Below are 17,978 nucleotides of genomic sequence, written 5' to 3'. Positions count from 1 at the left end.
TTTCAATTCCTATGACATGGACTTTATAGATTGAATGATGCACTAGATTAACCCTCCCCTATGTTGGAAAAATGCATTTTACCAGTACAATTTAGGAAAATACTTTCTCCTGTTTGGTGGCCCTTTTTCCTGGTGCTTGGTAAGCCAACTGTTTACGAGCAGCAGAGGAATGCTGCGCTATTCCAGTGGCTTACCTCTGAGGCTTCCTTTCCTGTGAGCGACTCGTGTCAAGCCTTTTTCTTGAATATCAAAGGTTTGTCAGGTCAGTCTTGCAACCTGATACCATTGTTGGACCGAGCATCTCGGGAGTCTGTGGGAAGGAGCCACTTCCATGTTTGGCCAACATTCCTCTCTGCAGTAGCAGCTGGTTTTCGTCTTCTCCTATTTTAAAAGAAACCTTGTTTGTGCAGAATTTCCTGTATGAATGGACGCAGAGACTTCACGTACAAACACATCAACTAGCAAACAGTTTACACGTCACAGCAGGTGATGGATGTTCACCACAATTTGTTTTTGCCAATTTGTTATGAGCGGTATGATACTTTATAAGACCAGGACTCAGATTTTCCATCACACATGCACACTCACACAGCCAGCAGAACGAGGTGATATGACACCTCTAACTTTAGTCTCCTTCTGTGCCGCTCTGGATAATCCAGTTAGGATGCACTATCGGGAGGTTTTAGCTGCCTTGCTTCCAGAAAAACAGACTCCTGGCTCCAGTCTGGCCTGGACCGGCCTATTATCCAGAATAAACCTTCGTCAGATAAGTGCGCGTTATACTTGCGCTGTAGGATCTCCCCATACACAGCCATAGACATAAATGCAGCACATCCTGTCAAACCTCATTTTTGGTATGTGTGTGTTTGTGTGCAGGTTAGTTGTTGAGTGTGTGTTTGTGTTTGTGTGTGGGAAGGTCAGAGGTTGCGGGGGTCACCAGCTGATGTCACTGACCCAAAATGAGAGGACTGTCCTTGATGACAGCCTGGCAACTATACTTGTCGTGACAACCCCTAGGAATGAGCTGTCATGTGTCACTTCTTCCTCAGAATCGAGGGCAATGGAAAAAGAAAACACACACGCACACACAGCTGTGTCAGCGGGGGGAACCCTTCTGAAACAATGTCTGGCATGCTTGGGGATTTGAGAGAGGAGTGCAGGAGGGATTTAACCCATTCTGGAGAGCAACAAACCCGGGCATGAAACGGGGCCACAGACCCTCATCACCTCACTCCTCTGAATGTGTGAACTGATTGTCCTTGTTTCTAATGAGGATGATGTCACCACTTTTTATGGTGTTTCTGACCCTTTGTGAGAGGAAAATAATCTTCCGTGTGCTTATAAATCATGTCCTGCTTGTCAGCCTGCCTCTCCTCGACGCAAAACGTATTTTCCAAAGCTTGCTTTTGGCATGTGTAAAGTAAGATTAAGGTTACCTAAAATAACCTCTTGAGTCCATGTAATTCAACCCGGAGACATTCTCTCATCTTCCAGCCATCCATAAAGAAAGCCGGATTTGAGTGTGGCAAGCAGCGCTGAAATATTTTCTGCCTTGTTTTGAAGCCAACGTCCAGGGATAGCCGTCACAGGACCTTCAGCACTCTGATGCCTGGAACACACACACACACACACACATACACATACAATGTGCGTGCATAAACAGCTAACACAATCTATCACTTGTCGAGTGTATTTGGCACAGGCTTGTCTTGCTGTACAATGTTTTAATTTATCTTTATTAGTTCTGTTTTCATAGTTCCTATCTGCTGCCTTTCAGTTATTATTACGAGAGTACAACATGCATGTAAGGTTTCTACATACTGCACACACGGACTCAAATGTGTCGTTTAGTGTGTGAGGCTACTAACGGTATCGGTCTCGTACACACACACACACCCACGCACAGCTTTTTAAAGGCTGGTAATTAGTCGAAGCAGTTAGGTGATAACAAGCGCCAGCCACACGTTTTCCAACAGAGGTGCCGGTGCCAACGTGCTGCCGGAAGTCACAGCCCCACCCCCTCCCATCACACTCTGCACTCTGCATCCCAGGTGGATACCCCTAAACACAGATGTACACGCACACAGACTTTCATAAGTACAAGATAACATGAGCGTTTCCAAGGCCAACAAACATGATCAAGATAGAGTGAATGTCTTCTTCATGTCCTCCTCCTACTTAGTCCGTCCCCTTTTTTATTTTGTCTGTCTTCTCCTCCTCCTCCTCCTCCTCCTCCGTCTACACAATCTATGAGTCATCTGATCCAAAGGGTGAGATGCAGCATTCAGTAGATTATTTTCATCTTGCGGCGCTACACGAGAGGCAATCTTCACGTTTCGTCCTCTTTCATCTCCCTCCTTGGCTTTCACCAACCGTCACCCGGTGACGAGCTACAAGTTGAAACCTTGTTGCTTGTCGGAGATTTCGTGCAGTCTGAGGTCATGTCAGCCCCCCCCCCGAATGCACTTTATTTGAGCGCCCATATGGTCCTCTGGAGTGGAAAGTTTCCATCTCTGCTTGCTGCTCACGATTGAACGGCAGCTTGATCAGCGTTTGTGTCTCATCAATCACAGGAGGTGGTCCCAGTCACAACAGTCTTTGCCGCCGTGATGGGAACTTGCTGTTTAATCATATGTTGTTGCAATGTTGATCACACCATCATTTACTGAAAACATATTGTGGATTTGAGTCATCAGAGACATATTGGTGTCAGCCTCCCTCTCTCTGTTCTTCCTCTGCTGTTTCCTCGTCTCTTTCCTCTCCCAACATGTCTATTTCTTTTCCTCCAGGTTGTGGAAACAGCAGCATGAGCGGTGACATGTACAGTGCCGGCTACCACTCCATCACCAACATAGACTACTCCTCTGTGTGCGTCAGTACGATGAGTGCCAGGTACAGCGGCTGCCTGGGTATGACCTGGCATCAGATGGACGTGCGCCAGCTCTCCTTTCCCGATGCGTCCTTTGACGTCGTCATAGAGAAGGCCACGCTGGACGCCATCATGGTGGGAGAGAAGACGCCTTGGGAGGTGTCCCCCCAAGCTGCCGTTTTCATTCACCAAGCACTCACAGAGGTATTGTTAAAATTCTGTGAATGAAAGGGTTGAATATTGAGTTCACAAGGTTTATTGGAAATCCTTGCCAATATTTAGTTAATTTAGCAAAAGCGCTCTCATGTTTCTGTTGGGTTCTATGTCATTGTGAAGCAAAGATACCAAACTTCAAATATCATCAATGCTAAAAGTTGCACCTTACAGTTCAGCTGTGTTGGAGAATTGAGCAGCACTTTGATAAAATCCGACAAAGTTTTATACATTTGTTTTATTCTTAATCAATTAGAAGAAACCAACAAAACATATTGAACATATAGGCCCGAATTTCCGTCATGCCTCTCCCATATTCAGGCCTGTGGTTGGGTTGGGATGGATGGGACGGTATAGACATACAGTAGTTCTTCTAAACAGGATAATCTGGTTAAAAACCAAATGCCTAGCTCCTATCAAGTCAGGTCCAGCAACTCCCACAGTCTGTTTAATGCTACAAGAGTTGGAGGATGTTTTTCTTTTGAAAGACTGGCTTTTATTTTCTTGAGGAAAGCGGCTACTTGGAACATATTCTGTATATTTGATTGTCCTCTACCAATTAGTATTGTACAAACTACAAGCGTCTTTACATGCCTATGATGATTTAAACGCTCCGCTGCAGGAGGAGTTTATCTGTAAATGACTTCTCCCTGACAGTGAAATCGGTAATAGTGGCACTTTACATTTCCACTCCATCTCCACAGCCCATCAGTTGACTTACATGAGGTCCAAGGCCTTTCAGCTGCTGGCTGCAGCACTAACCACCACTGTTCAGTGTGACAATGACAATGTTTTGGCCATTAGCCATGCTTGACCGTGACACACTAAGACAAGAGAGCACTGCTATCAACTGAAGTAGGTGACTCCCGAGCTCTGACTGTGGAAGAATTACTCATGATGTACTCACTGCCACGTTTGGAGCACTGTTTAATGAGATGTAATTCAAAGTTTAGTTTGTAATTACAGGTGTACTGTAGGCTCCATACACAGACCGAATATATAATTACAGTAAATGCATCAGTGGGAAAGGTCAGATTGTGTGAATCATTTTAATGGAGGCAGGGAGAGAGGACAAAGTGCAACCAATGTTAATGCACATGTAAACGAAAGACAAAATACAGGCCTTTTTACCTGATATTTTTAATATATACATAAATGAAAATATTAAGGTGCTTTTCAGTCGAATATTCCACTGAAATTGTTGCAGTCATTAGGCTGCCAGCATACAGCATACAGTTCATGCTGATGATTTGGATTCGGCATTAGGTGATGTAGTGTATTAAGGATACACACAGTGAGTTTTAGGGAGAAACACTAAATCTAAATGTAACTCAGAGGGGCTCCTTTAATTGAAAAGTAATTAACAGATTATTAAGTAACGTGAAGTTAGTTAGCTGCAGCTTTGTAGTGTAATGTAATTGATTGTTTATTTTAATTCTGGCCATATTTGAAGGTGTGAGAAAAATCTGTTTAAATTCACGCGTATAGGTACAAGAGGCCGACCCTTGTACTGCAGTGGATGCCAACTCCTTAAATGCAATGGACGTCTCTTTACTGACCTTGTAAGACACAAGTATAAAGCTAGCTTTTCATTCCAGCGAGGCAGCAGAGGCCCCGGGAATGAACGGAAAACGGTCAGATTTTTTATCACCTCAATTCAACTCAGGACTTAATGTTGTGAGCTTAACCAGGGACAGGCCTGACTCTCAAGGAGTAAACAAAGGCATACACTGTGCTGTATATGGGCCAAGATTTTAAGGATAAAGTCTGACAGACACACACACACACACACGCACACAAAGAAGTAGACAGTGTCCTGGGTGTTTTCCTCTAACAGAAGGAAGTATTAAAGAAGGATCGGTGAGTGTGTTTGGGGCACAGATGGGAGGATTTGACATCCCTTAAAAAGAAGTGGCGCTGAACTCACGAAGCAGCCCTGTTTGAAAGCGATTACAGAGTCGAGTTCCTTCTCAGTCACCATCACCTGCTTCCCCCTCACACCATCTCTTCTTCTCACGTATGTCTCTCACTCTGTTTTCCCCTCATTCCCACTTGTGTTTCTCTCACCTGCTCCGAGCTCAGGGCTGTGTGGAGATGGTAATGTGTGCTTGTGCCATGTTCTGTTTCTGCTGCACTGTGAGTGTCGTTCATCTCGATGTGTGCAGATACCGAGCTGAGTGTGTAATCACAGAGAAGTCGATAGCTTTCTCCGCTGGTGTATTTTCGCTCTCTCACTATAGCATATATAGTCACAGCAGTCACGACTATATGTGTGCGTTATGCAGAAATGTAGGAGGCGGGTTCAAAGCCTACTTTCATTTCTTGCAAAATAAACAACATTCTTACTTAACGAAAAAAAGAAAGGGGACAGATGAAGGGAGACGAGGGAGAGGGAGAAAGGTGAGAAGGAATGAAAGAAACTGAGGAAGCAGGAAAATCTCCTCTAGAGAATCTTTTGCTGAATTCATACACAAGAAAGGAGGGATTGAAAGGAGGAGATTGAGGAAAGGGTGAATCTGCATGACAGCACAGGCGAAAGAGAAAAAGAAAGGGGGGCAAAAAGAGAGCGACAGAAAGCTAATGAGCAGTGCACCAGCGTGAGACCGATGGGAAGAAGGTAGCAAAGGAGAGGTAGAAAAGAGGAATAGGGAGGGGAGGGTAAAGGGTGGAGCCCACTGTATTCTAAAATATGCCCTGTGAGTGTTTCCTAACGAAATAAATAGTGTTGAAGTAAAAAGCAAAGAAATATACAAGTGACAATCTAAACCACTTAAAATAAAAATATCTTATTTTACATCCGCAAAAACAAAAACAAACAAACAAATGTAGATAACACGGGACAAAGTCACAGAAGAAACAACAAATGCACCAGAATATGCAGAACTACAAAGATGTCCTCACGCAGTCATCGCTGGCGCCTGTCAAGGACAGCCTACTGTATATAGAAACATGGAACAAAAGGTGTAGCAACAAATACAGTTTTATTTTTGTTGCAAACACGCACACACAATCTCACAGTAGAGGCCGAGGTGCACTGAGGTGCGAAATTTATTTCACAGCCTGACATGCTCTGTGAATCACTTTTACTGTTGCTATGGAGACTCTTTTATTGGATATCATTTCAGACTAACACTTTTAATTGCTAACCTTTAGCCTCGTTCAAAGAGGTAGGGGCTAGTTATCTTAGTTCTGTTTAAAGAAGTAAATATGAATCAGAGGTTTAACGTGATACTTTTTTTGATGTACGTGAAGATTATCTCTTTTTTTCCACCTTCAATAAAGGTCCAGTGTCAGCTGTCGAGCAGGTGTCCCTGGTGTCTGTTGATTCTTTTTTTGCTTAAGGGCACTGAAGTGAATATTGCTGATAATGCAAGGTCTAGAATTCTAGCTACATTTACAGTTTTGGTAATTCTGCATAGTGTCAGTATATTAGTGAGAGATTTTGAATTATAGCCAAGTTTAAAACTGAGAAATAAAACATGTTGTGAAGAGAGTTGTGTTTTTTTAAGCCCAAAAGTGTCAGTTTGGTGGCAAGAAATTTGAGTCCACCACACTACAAATTATGACTGTCCATGGGGGGCCTGCTCTGTTAGATTAATTCAGACTCAATTCAGGACTTCTTGAAATCAAAATCTGTCGTTGGCCTCTTCGCATCCCTCCTCCCACGGCACCGTCAGCTCAACCAGAATGACCTACTGGTCTTTGGTTGACCACGATGCAATGGAGGGCTCTGTGCACGAACCTGTAGAAACCGCAGCCTCCTTCCCACGTAGACCCCATCTCCCAGGACCTGGCAGTTTGCAACAGATTGGGCTTCGGTCTTTGGGTTCAGAAAGGCCATGAGGTCGTCCTCGCCCAAGTGTCTACATTGTCCAGGGCTTCCAATACCGCTCCTACTTGAGCACGGGCCACAGTTGTTATTTTGACGTCACCTTGAACCCTTGTGGCGCAATCTGGACAATGCTCGACTCCAGCGCTGGTCCAGGAGCTACATCTACTGCTGCTGAAATTAGGAGGTTCACATTCGGGGCGGCTGTGACCCAGGAGATAGAGCGGGTCATCCTCTAATCGGGAGATTGGAGGTTCGATCCCTGGCTCCTCCAGTCAGCATGTCGGAAGTGTCCTTGGACAAGATACCGGAGCCCAAATTGCTCCCAAAGGTTGTGCCGTCGGTGTGTTTGAAATGAGCATTATAATAGATCTTGATGAGCAGGTGGCAACTTGTATGGCAGCCTCTTCCATCGGTGCATACATGTGTTTGAACGGGGTAAATGTTGGCATGTAGTATTCAGTGCTTTGAGATTGTGGTAACCAAAGGCGAACTCTCTTGGGGGTGTTCTCTGGTGTTGAGGTGGCTTAAGTACCAAGAGATCTTGCTCCCTGGTTGGAGTTCTCCTTTGTCTCACCGGGTGCAATAGTCATATTTTTTATTTTTTGTTTTCTGTCCCAGTTGGCAAGCGTGAGAGAAACATGTCGTCCTCTTGAGTGTTGAAAACTGAGATAAGAGAATTTACAAAGTGAGATATTTGGTGATTCAATCCTAAGGTATCCCCACCTCCAATGGTCTAATGTAATGTATTGGAAAACTCTGTGTACCCACCTACACATCATGGTGGTGAGGCTCATGTCATGACATCACCGTTAGCTGGTTTAATGCGTACAGTGAGAAACATTCATTGACATTGATTGGCTGTCCCTGGCTCCTGCTGTGGAGAGTCCTCCCGTGCTCCATTACCGGGAAGCTTGGATGCCTGCCGGGAAGACGGCCCCAGGGGAACATTCATATTAGGACACACACACACATACATACATGGCATAACAGTCACACACACACACAAACACACACACACAGCTCAAGTCTTATTTCTCAGAGTTTCTGAAACATTTTCCAGTAATGCTCGCATAACATTTAACACACTGTGTATATTCCTGTGTGTGTGTGTGTGTGTGTGTGTGTGTGTGTGTGTGTGTGTGTGTGTGTGTGTGTGTGTGTGTGTGTGTGTGTGTGTGTGTGTGTGTGTGTGTGTGTGTGTGTGTGTGTGTGTGTGTGTGTGTGTTTCTGTCTGTCTTGATGTTGGCATGTTTTCATTTCTGTTTGAACCTTTTGTTCCAGGATAAAGTGGATTACACCAATCCACTTTATTTGTCTCTCTCCCTCTTTCACTTTTCACACTCTCCCTTGTCTGCCTCACCCCGTTCCATGTTCTTGTAAAATGTGAAGCTTGAATAGAGGATGGAAAATAAAGTGCAATTTGTAGGCTTAACTTAAAACCTGACATTATTCAGTACAATCAGGATTTCGGAGATTCTGCCAATTTCAGATATCAGGCATACATGTGAATATTGGGCTCCACTTTCTTGGCATTTGAAAAGGTCCTCTGATCCTGAACTTTGTAACTGTCTACATTAAAACAGACTGTTAGGGTGTTTATTTCGTCCACATGACATGTTTTGGTGCCAAGTCACTTTCAAACGCTCTGTTTGCCACTTTGCGCCGGTGCAGTGAGAGAGAAAAGGCACTGATTCCATTAGTGGCTATGCTTCAACTGTTCAACAGACTAAGACAGCCGACCAAAAGCTGACATGTCATATATTCATCAGAACATCTGACGGCCAGTCGGGAGCAGTTGATCGGTCCGTGATTGGTCCTTGCTTCCACTTGTGCACTGCGTGGCGCACAACACCAGACGAAGTTGAAATTTGGTCCGACTCCAAAGTGAGTCGTGTGGCTCAAAAAATTGGGTCAGAAACGGGCTCAAATCGTACAGCGTATGCCCAGCTTTATTGGATAAAGATTCATTTGGATTCTGTAGGTCTATGGAAGTTTAGGAAGTAAGAAGTTATTAGTCCCAGAAGCCCAAGTGATGGGGTCAGTGCACAAGTCAACTTAAAAACCTGATTAATGTCCACCGTAGCAGCTGAAGTATATTCTTTACATTACTGCTTGTGTGTTTGTGTTTATCTACAAGCCATGTTTTTTGCATATGCACATATACATGCTGTTGTATTCTTTTTATGCTAATGCATGTGCATCCCCAGACTGCAAATTTGTGTGTGTGTTTTTCATACCTGCAGGCTGCTTTGCAGGTGTGTGTGTGTGTGTGTGTGTGTGTGTGTGTGTGTGTGTGTGTGTGTGTTTGTCATTCATGCATGCTTTTGTGAGTATTTCTGCATCATTTCGTGTGCATACCATGAATTGTGTGCGTGCGTGCGTGAGGGTTAGGGTGCTAGCCCTGTCCTCTCCAGCTCCTGCAGTGGAGCACACGTGAGGAAGAGAGAGTGTGGGTGATTGCAATTCTGGTTGCGCATGTGTATAGATGTGAGGATGAAAGACGGGGTGTGCGAGTGCGCTTGTCTATGCTGGCGGAGCAACTTTTTATTTCTGTCTTTTTTTTTCAAGTGCATTTGCTTCTTGTGGTGCTTGTCTTCCACATGCTTGTGTGTGGGTTTACAAAATGTCTGTGTGTGTGTGTGTGTGCGTGCATAATCCCAGCACTGCATCTATATGTGTCCTTACATGTGTTTTTTTGTGTACATGTAGTATGTGATCGTGTGGATGTGTGTCAGGGGACGGACTGGTGAGCCGAGGCCTACCGGCTCTCCAGAGATTTTCACTCAGCTCAGGCATAATTCTCTGCACATGCTCAGTCATACACACGCTCGCCACTCACATTGGCAGATGGTCTGCCCCACACGTACAAATACACACCGACACAACCATCAAAACAACACATACATTCGCTATATGATATACATATTTAGAATATGCTATAGTGTATATTAATATCACAGCTCTTAAAGTAGAACCTGGAAATTTAAGTATAGTTCAGACGTTTTTTTCTTCTATTCGCCATGTTTGAAATGATATTTCACTGTGTGAAATGGATTTGAGAGACAAACACAGATGTACTTGTGGTCTGAGCCTGAGGATCATGATATATATTTGATATATGTGTATATTCGTCACATTCAATAAAACCGTTTTCTCATTTACTGCCCTCCCTTTGTACAGATTTTCTACATATTCCCTCTCTTGTGTCCCAATTTAATCCAACGCCTCCTTTGTACTTTTCACCTCGCGCTCGCTCTTTATATCTCTGGATACTTTTGTTAATCCAGCGTTAAGGTTCGTCCCAGCTGTGACTAGGGAAGCCCCCGGAGCCAGACACAATCCCTCTGTTCACTTTTACCCCCCCCCCCCTCACTCTCTCAAACTCGCACACAAAGATTGTTTCAAGTTTACTGTCTGCTCGGATATAACGTCTCCTGTAATGTGCTGACATGGGTTGGCAGATGCAACTGTATTAAACATGAGTCTTTACTAAATCTCATAAATGTGACTGCATGCTTGAACGCACAGATCTCATGCATTAATACTTACTTGATGCATTGAGACACCCACACACACAGTATTGGTTGTAATTTATTGTGTTGCTGATTGCAGTATTGCTTTGGGAAACATTGTGTGGCCCCTCTTTTCACAAGACATACTGTACAATATAATCTGTGCTCAGGACAGAGATTATAATCTATAAGAACTGCCCTTTAGAAAATGGTGGTACGTATGTGCACAAAAGGAGAATGTTTAAAGAGTCGGAGAACCGACAACACAACGTAGTAGAATTGGAGGAAAAAACTGAGGAATATGGCAGAGCAGGCTGGTTGAATATATATTTACATGAAAATAAAGGTATTATTTTGCTACAATAAGAAATGAACTACATTTTTAACACACAAGTAAAGAAACGCATAAGACAGAACATACCTCACCACTGCAAGGAGCCAGTCAGAGTAAACATGTGACATGTGCACGCACACTCAAACACACACACACACACACACACACAGAATGTCCTTCCCAGCTCACCGTTGCCTAGACGACTGGTACAGACTACAGAGCACTGTTCCTATGGAAACAATAGATGCCTAAAGGAGGAAGATCGTTAATTGGAATAAGAGAATATAGGAGAGAGGGATGATGGAGATCAGAGACTGGAGACAGGAAGAGAGGTAGAGGGCAGGATAATGAGGGAGAAGGTGTCGCTCAGCAGAGCTGTGGACACTTAACACCTGAAAATAGATTATTACCAGAGAGTATTACAGTGATTTTACTGTCAGTTCATCCTTTTCACTTCATCTTTCTGATGATTTACTGTGCATTTGTTTGACACACGGTAAGCACAACCTGGTAGGGAGGGGGAATCCACATCTTAGTAAATGTGTGGAAAATCCTTGTATCAAGCAAATCTCCCAGGAGTGTGTGTGTGTGTGTTTTTATATTCCTGAGCTTATTATACGGTATCATTGTTAGCCAGTCCGTATACTGAAGTGGTTCCCTACCTTTTCTGTCCAACGTACCTCCGTGTTCCTGTCAGATGAGTTCAAGTACCCCTTCATCAACACGACACACCATTTCCTTTGTGTGTTCTTTTGAACTGATTGTAAGCTGAATATTATTTTACACTATTAATTATGTAAAAGTAGATGCTGTTACAACCTATTCTGTCATACAAGACATAGTCAATGTTGTTGAAGCTGAGTCTCTTTTTCTCTTTTTGTTTAAGTTTGCATTCTTACAACTGCTCTGTTTATCCATCAGCTATCTTTTTCCATTTCTCTGATCAAAATACGAGGCAGTGACCAGCATCTTCCTTGTGTCTTCACTGGCATCCTGTTGTTTTTACACTTCAGGTATTTGTACTGATAAAATAAACAGGAGAATGTGTTTATTAGAGGTGCTGATACTCCAGATGTCCTCTGGACAGAGCCAGGCTAGCTGTATCCTCATGTTTCCAGTCTTTGTGCAAAGCTAAGCTAACTGGCTGCTGGCAAATGTGAGAGTTAACAGTATATGCCTCCTAAAGGTGCTAACTATTGTAGCGCTGTTATTCTACATCTTAAGCTGTTCCCTGTAGGACAGAGTCGTGCATCTCTGTTGTTTGTGTGACCCGGCCTTCTATAGTGTTCCTTTATTATTATTCCTGAGTTTAAGAAGTATTAACAACAGTGGCACACATGCTGTAGACATGCGCAACTGAGTGCAATCACAGAGAGCCATACGCATTTCCACTTACATCTCTGTTTCTGTTTTACAGCCAAGGCAGCCAAACACAACCTTTGTATTATTTATACAGAGTGTTTCATTCCTCAGTTGGCTGCAGTGTCTGGATCTTCTCCGATAGGATGCACTCTTCCTCTCCCTCTCTGCCTCCGTCCGTATCTTTCCTCTTTTGTTCTTCGATCACAGAGTGTTAGAATGCAGGAGAATCGATACAGACACTTTTCTCTCATTAAGGCCTTTCATAGGCAGAGAGGAGGGCGGGAGGAAGAGGAGGCTCGACTGCAATGCTTTGTGTTCGCTGTTTCGGTCTCCTGTCGAAAGTTAATATTCCGATTGAGGAGAGTTTAGGAGGCTGGGTTTGTTTTGCATTGATTCAATGATCGTGTTTGTCTCCAGTTTCACATTATGGAGAATGGATTCTGTCTTTCTGTTGCACATGAAAAGATGAAGGAATCATGCAAACATACAGGCTTATGTTCACGAGAGAGCTATTTCTCCAGAGTTGATGGTGTGGGCAATGGGGAGGAAAACATCAGTCTAACATAACGGGGTCGACCACAGACCTGCTTTTTCTTTACATTGCACGTGTGTTTGGATATCTGGGGAATCCGATATATGAGAGGCATCATTGTGCATGTATCAGAAAGAAACTGTTTGTTTGTGCGTCTGCGCATCGGCATGTGCATTTCATAGATAGGACCCAGCCAACTGTGAAAACGGCCTTTCTCCACACAGCAAGTGTTGTGGAATATTTCTTATGACTAGTCGGGAGAAGAAAGTTGAGGTTTTCTATCAATATAAAGTAAAACAGTTTTGATGAACGATCAAGGTTTGTAAAGTCAATTTATTTGCTTGCAAGCAAAGAGAACAGTCTCACAGACACATTGCAGTGATCTGGGAGAGTGATCTACCCAACAGTCAGAATGCATGGACATTTATGCTCAGACAGCTTCCTGTTATCTGCTTAGCTAACAAGAATACACAAAGAACACAATAAAAGGCAGGTCATCCTTCGAGCCTTAGTATACTTCATTTAAGACAGTCAGGAAGATGCTTTATCTCCTGTTTGCAAATCCCTTTGTTCACAGTTTGCCTTACAATAGAGAGTTTAAACACACAGCAGATGCTTCCTTTGAAGCCACTGTGACACTGTTAAAATGACCATTGCAGAGACAGAATAGACATTCTTTACCCTCACACATCATATCTGCATGCAAAGGTTTACGCCTTTACAACTTCAGATAACGCGTCTGCAAAGGAAGTCAAAAGTATTTCAAACAGAGGATCTCTGTTAATCAAGGCCTCTCTGTGTCTCTGTCTTACGAAGAAGAAAGAAACAGTGCACAATGATAACAGATAACAAGACACCTGGATACTAAACTAATTAAAGTAATCTACTGAAACTACAGTTTGGTGTCTGCACTTTTAGGACTTACATTCCTTAAACCTGTACATGAGACTATGACATATTTTCCCATTACACAAGTCAATCAAGTCTGCAGTTGGGTCATTTTCTTTCCTCTGCTGCCTTCTGTTTTTCTTCTCTCTCCTCTCCCCGAACCTTTCAATGTCCACTGAGCGCTCGGGTCGATGGCTCATCCTCGTGATCTTCTATCTGCCCGTCCTCCAGTCCCACAGCGGACACACACAGAAGACTCGTAAGAAACTGATTTATTCTTTGCTGGCAGAGATCCACACAAGATGATGCTGGTTCCATCTCAAGTGACCAAAATGACCTCCTCATTTTTGAACTAATTGAACAGAGCAGACAACTAAATGTAACAGCTATTTGCTGCTTAAAGGAGTGGTTGAAGCGGGGGAAAGATCGTTGATTTGGACTCCTGAGGTTTGACTTGTTTCCTGCAGGTACAAACAGATCATGTAACTCACCAATTGTCAGCTCTGGAGTCCTTTCAGGCACCGCTTTGAAGAGACCTTGGAGAAAGCTTCTGCAAGCTCTGATCACTTTGTAAAAATTAGAATTTGGTTTGTAGTGTTCCTAGTATTACATATATCCAGTTATAACAGGTGTGTTGTTTTTCGCAACTTGGTTAAAGGTGCTAAATTTCAAATTCAGAGCGCACCTACTGTGTCCATATGGCTCTCAGCATGGCGACGGCTCAGCCAGCTATCAGTGCTGACAAAGTTGACAGAGCTAACACTGTTTATCTGAGGCGGATCCGGAGGGTGGGTGCTATATTAAAGGTGCAATATACTGGATTCAGAGCATTAATATAGCAGCAAACAACAATTTGCTTTGTGAAGATATAGTGGAGTCATGTCTAACTGAGCCGAGAATGAAGCCGCTCTGTGTGTGTCGTTATCAGAGCTTCTCCTTGCTTTGTTGACATAGCCGTGCTGGCCGTGCATGCTTTTAGTGCGTGTTCATGCATGTGAGCATCCCCCCCACTGGCAGGCAACTGCACTGCTCTCATATGGCGGTTACAGCTGATAACGCCGTCCCAACCGATGGCGGCGGCGTGGAAGCTTAGCACCCACCCACCCGGTACCCCTTTAAGTAAACACAGTCAGCTCAGTCAGCATTTTTGCCATAGTTAGCGCTGTCATAGTCCACGTACAAGAAAAAGAAGGACAGCGAACAGGAAACATACTTAGAACAAAAGAGTAAAGAACTACAGAACATCAACGCAAATAATCCCACAACACAAAGTCAAAATGAATTACGGAATTACAAATTACAACTGAATGAACACACAAACAAAAAAACTCAATTCCTCATACACAGACTAAGACACGAACATTTCGAATACAGTAATACATCTGGTAAATACCTGGCCTACCAAATCAAGCGAAACAAAGCAAAAACAACAATGTCAACGATCGTGAACTCAGCAGGGAAGATCGTGCAGAAACCTGATGAAATAAATAAGACCTTCCAAGATTTTGACACCAATTTATACTCATCAAAACATAAACCAATCCAAGAAGACATCGACACATTTCTAAGCAATATTGATTTACCTCAACTTAATGAAGACCAAGCCAATGCACTTGAGAATCCATTTACAGTAACAGAATTCCACAATGCACTCAGACTCAACTGAGTTCTGTAAACACTTTTAGAATTCTTTATTCACAAATCAAATCTTCCAATTGACATGAATGCTGCTACAATGTCTTTTACTAAACCCCCCTCGAAAAAATGAATAAATATATATATATATATATATATATATATATATATATATATATATATATATATACTGTTGATCCATAATCTTTCAAGCCTTCTGCACCACTTTTTGTCTTTAATCCTATCTCCTCCTCTTCCCTCTCTTTTTCCCATCCCTCTCATCATTGCTGTGTGCTAGACACCCTCTCCACTTCAGGCCAGTGTGTGCTGCCAGATGTGCAGGGCTCCCACTGCTAAACAGCTGGCCGGTAGTGCTAAAGACACGCACAGACATGCACACACCTACATGCATGTGGACGCGCATAAAAACATCATGCATGTTTCGGCATACAGACACAGGTGTAACCCTGTGGCCTCCAGTGTCACAGCTCCAGATTTATAGATAGATTTATTATAGATATATAATATAAATGTCTTTGCGTTAGGCTGCGCGGTGTCACACTAAACTGCTTTTTGACAACCTCCAGATAATTCTACATTTATTTAACTGACACCTCCCATGCTGGAAGAAGCGTGACTATCTGACAGTGACTTATGCATCCGCAACACAGTAGCTGCCAGCAGCTGTCTACAGGCTTTTTTGGCACACTGCACACACAATATTGTGTATTTACATGTGTAAATCAAGTCCAAGGAATGTCCTAATGTCTGCCATTACTCTGGTGTAAAAAGCTTTAGAAAATCTAAGGAACAAAACATGTATTTGCCATTTAATGTATTTGTATATTAAGCATTAAATTGCACATTTTAAATGACTTTATTGTATTGCAAGGCCTCATTAACTCTAAAAGTTATTTCATGTACAGAGTGTCTCCTTTTTCAGATGGCTGACTTACGTTTGAACCTCGTACAATTACATCGGCTTCACCGATGCCTCGTCACAAGTTCCTGAAGAAAACCATTTTTCTTCAAAATGATTTGCCGCTATTGATGCAGATACAAATTTGAAATCACACTGCCATCACATCACAAACCTAGATCGTCAACATTAGCTTACATATGACCAAACAGGCAGGTGGAAAGATGTCAGTTTGCTACAAACAGAGACTTTCAGTATCAATCAAGCTTTTGCTTGCTGTTTTTTTTTTAGGGGGGTAGTTTTATGTCTCATTGGACAGAAGTGGAGTTATGTAATACTCCCAATCAGTTAATTAAATCGCCTCCTTCAGTTTTGTCAGACTGAAGTCATTGCAAACCTTTTATCCAGTCGTCCAAAGAAACCGTAATGCCGGAGAGGCAACAGCAGAGCACAGTTTGCCTCATCTCTCGTCCTCTCTTGGTTTGACCATCAGATGTTTTGCTCATCTCTCCTTTTTGCTACCTGCTTAACTCTGTTCCTTTCCCCCCGTCAGTGGTTCTGAAGGGATGTTGTGATGTAAAACGTGTATATTTCCAGTATAGTGAAATGTGCATCTTAATTGTAAGGCGGGACTGAAACATTTCATCGTAAAGTATAAAAACGGATAAACAGAACCAAACTGTAAATGTTTCCCAGTTGGTAAAATACTCTGATTTGCTAAGTTCTGATACTAAACATCCTTCGTCGAACCTTTTATTTGATTGTTCTTTGTGATTAGCAGAGAGAGGTATAGAAAACGTTCAGCTAGCAGGCTTCTCATTTTAAATCACTGCTGTTGCCAGTTAAATTGACTGATCCCAAACAAGATATAGTCCTGCACAAAACCCCCTGTAAATATCAAAATGTCGTCTATTTTTTTAAAGTTGTATCTCCAGGTTGTAACATTAATTAGGCTACCACTAAATACTGTAGTGTTCGACAAGATATTGAAATGAATTCAGATTCAATACTGGATTCAGATTTGCTAAAATGCCATTAAACCCGAACCCTGCATGTGGATCAATGCTCATTGGGAAAACACATACACGTATATACTCTAAAAACAACACCTATTAAAATTATCTTTGCATATGAAGTTAATAAATCACTTCCTGTTTACACATGTTTTCTTTCAGCTTTATTCACATTCCACACACTTGTGTTTGTGTCACAGCCATAATGTAAAAGGTCCGACTGAACTCCCCGGTGCAGTTTGTAAGAGCGATTGAGTGAATAAGTGTGCATCTGAATGTGTGTGTGTGTGTGTGTGTGTATCCGTCTGTCCTCTGGTGCTCCCTGCCAGTTGCTGCCCATATTGTCTGTCACTGGCTGTAGTACACAACATGCTCCAAAGCTCTCTATGTGACAGCAGTTAAATAGACGAACTCAGCAGGCTGCAGTCCAACTTCAGCCAGGGAGAGATTAGAGAGCGAGATGGAGATGAGGAGGAGGGGGTGGTGCGTGCGCAGGAAGACGTTACGGGAAATCAGATGTAGTCCAAAGGCTGGTCGGTCTGTCATTTCTGGGAAACTGCCTTTTATCCGGACATCTGCAAATGTTTGTGTTAGGCTTGTGTGAACCTGCCGCCAGCGAGCGCTGCCTACTTGTTATTTTCTTAGTAACAAACAAATTAAGCTGTTTGCCACTTCCCTCTCTTTACACATATTATTTGTGATTGAGTCTGTTTGTGTGTTTGCTACATGGTCAATTGCTGTTGTCTTGAGAAGGTGATTTATATAACCTACAGTGAATTGACACACGTGCAGTCACACACTCTTGTTTCTTTTTTTATTCCCTCTGTTGACCATAAATCATCATCAGCACTACATGCATGACAGGAACG

General features: G+C 42.9%; 1 protein-coding gene across 1 annotated transcript in view; it reads left to right on the top strand.

Moving 5' to 3' along the window:
* The window catches only part of ece2a (endothelin converting enzyme 2a), a 64,605-nt gene that overhangs the window by 30,943 nt on the left and 15,684 nt on the right, over positions 1–17,978 (top strand). The window contains exon 3 of the mRNA XM_076098636.1: positions 2,790–3,073. Within this exon, the coding sequence (XP_075954751.1) occupies positions 2,790–3,073 (284 nt within the window). The remainder of the gene's footprint in view (positions 1–2,789; positions 3,074–17,978) is intronic.

Source organism: Anarhichas minor, unplaced genomic scaffold (genome assembly GCF_050575085.1).
Source record: "Anarhichas minor isolate MPS153535 unplaced genomic scaffold, ASM5057508v1 ptg000024l, whole genome shotgun sequence".
Classification (NCBI taxonomy): domain Eukaryota; kingdom Metazoa; phylum Chordata; class Actinopteri; order Perciformes; family Anarhichadidae; genus Anarhichas; species Anarhichas minor.
This window is presented reverse-complemented; position numbering and strand designations above follow the sequence as displayed.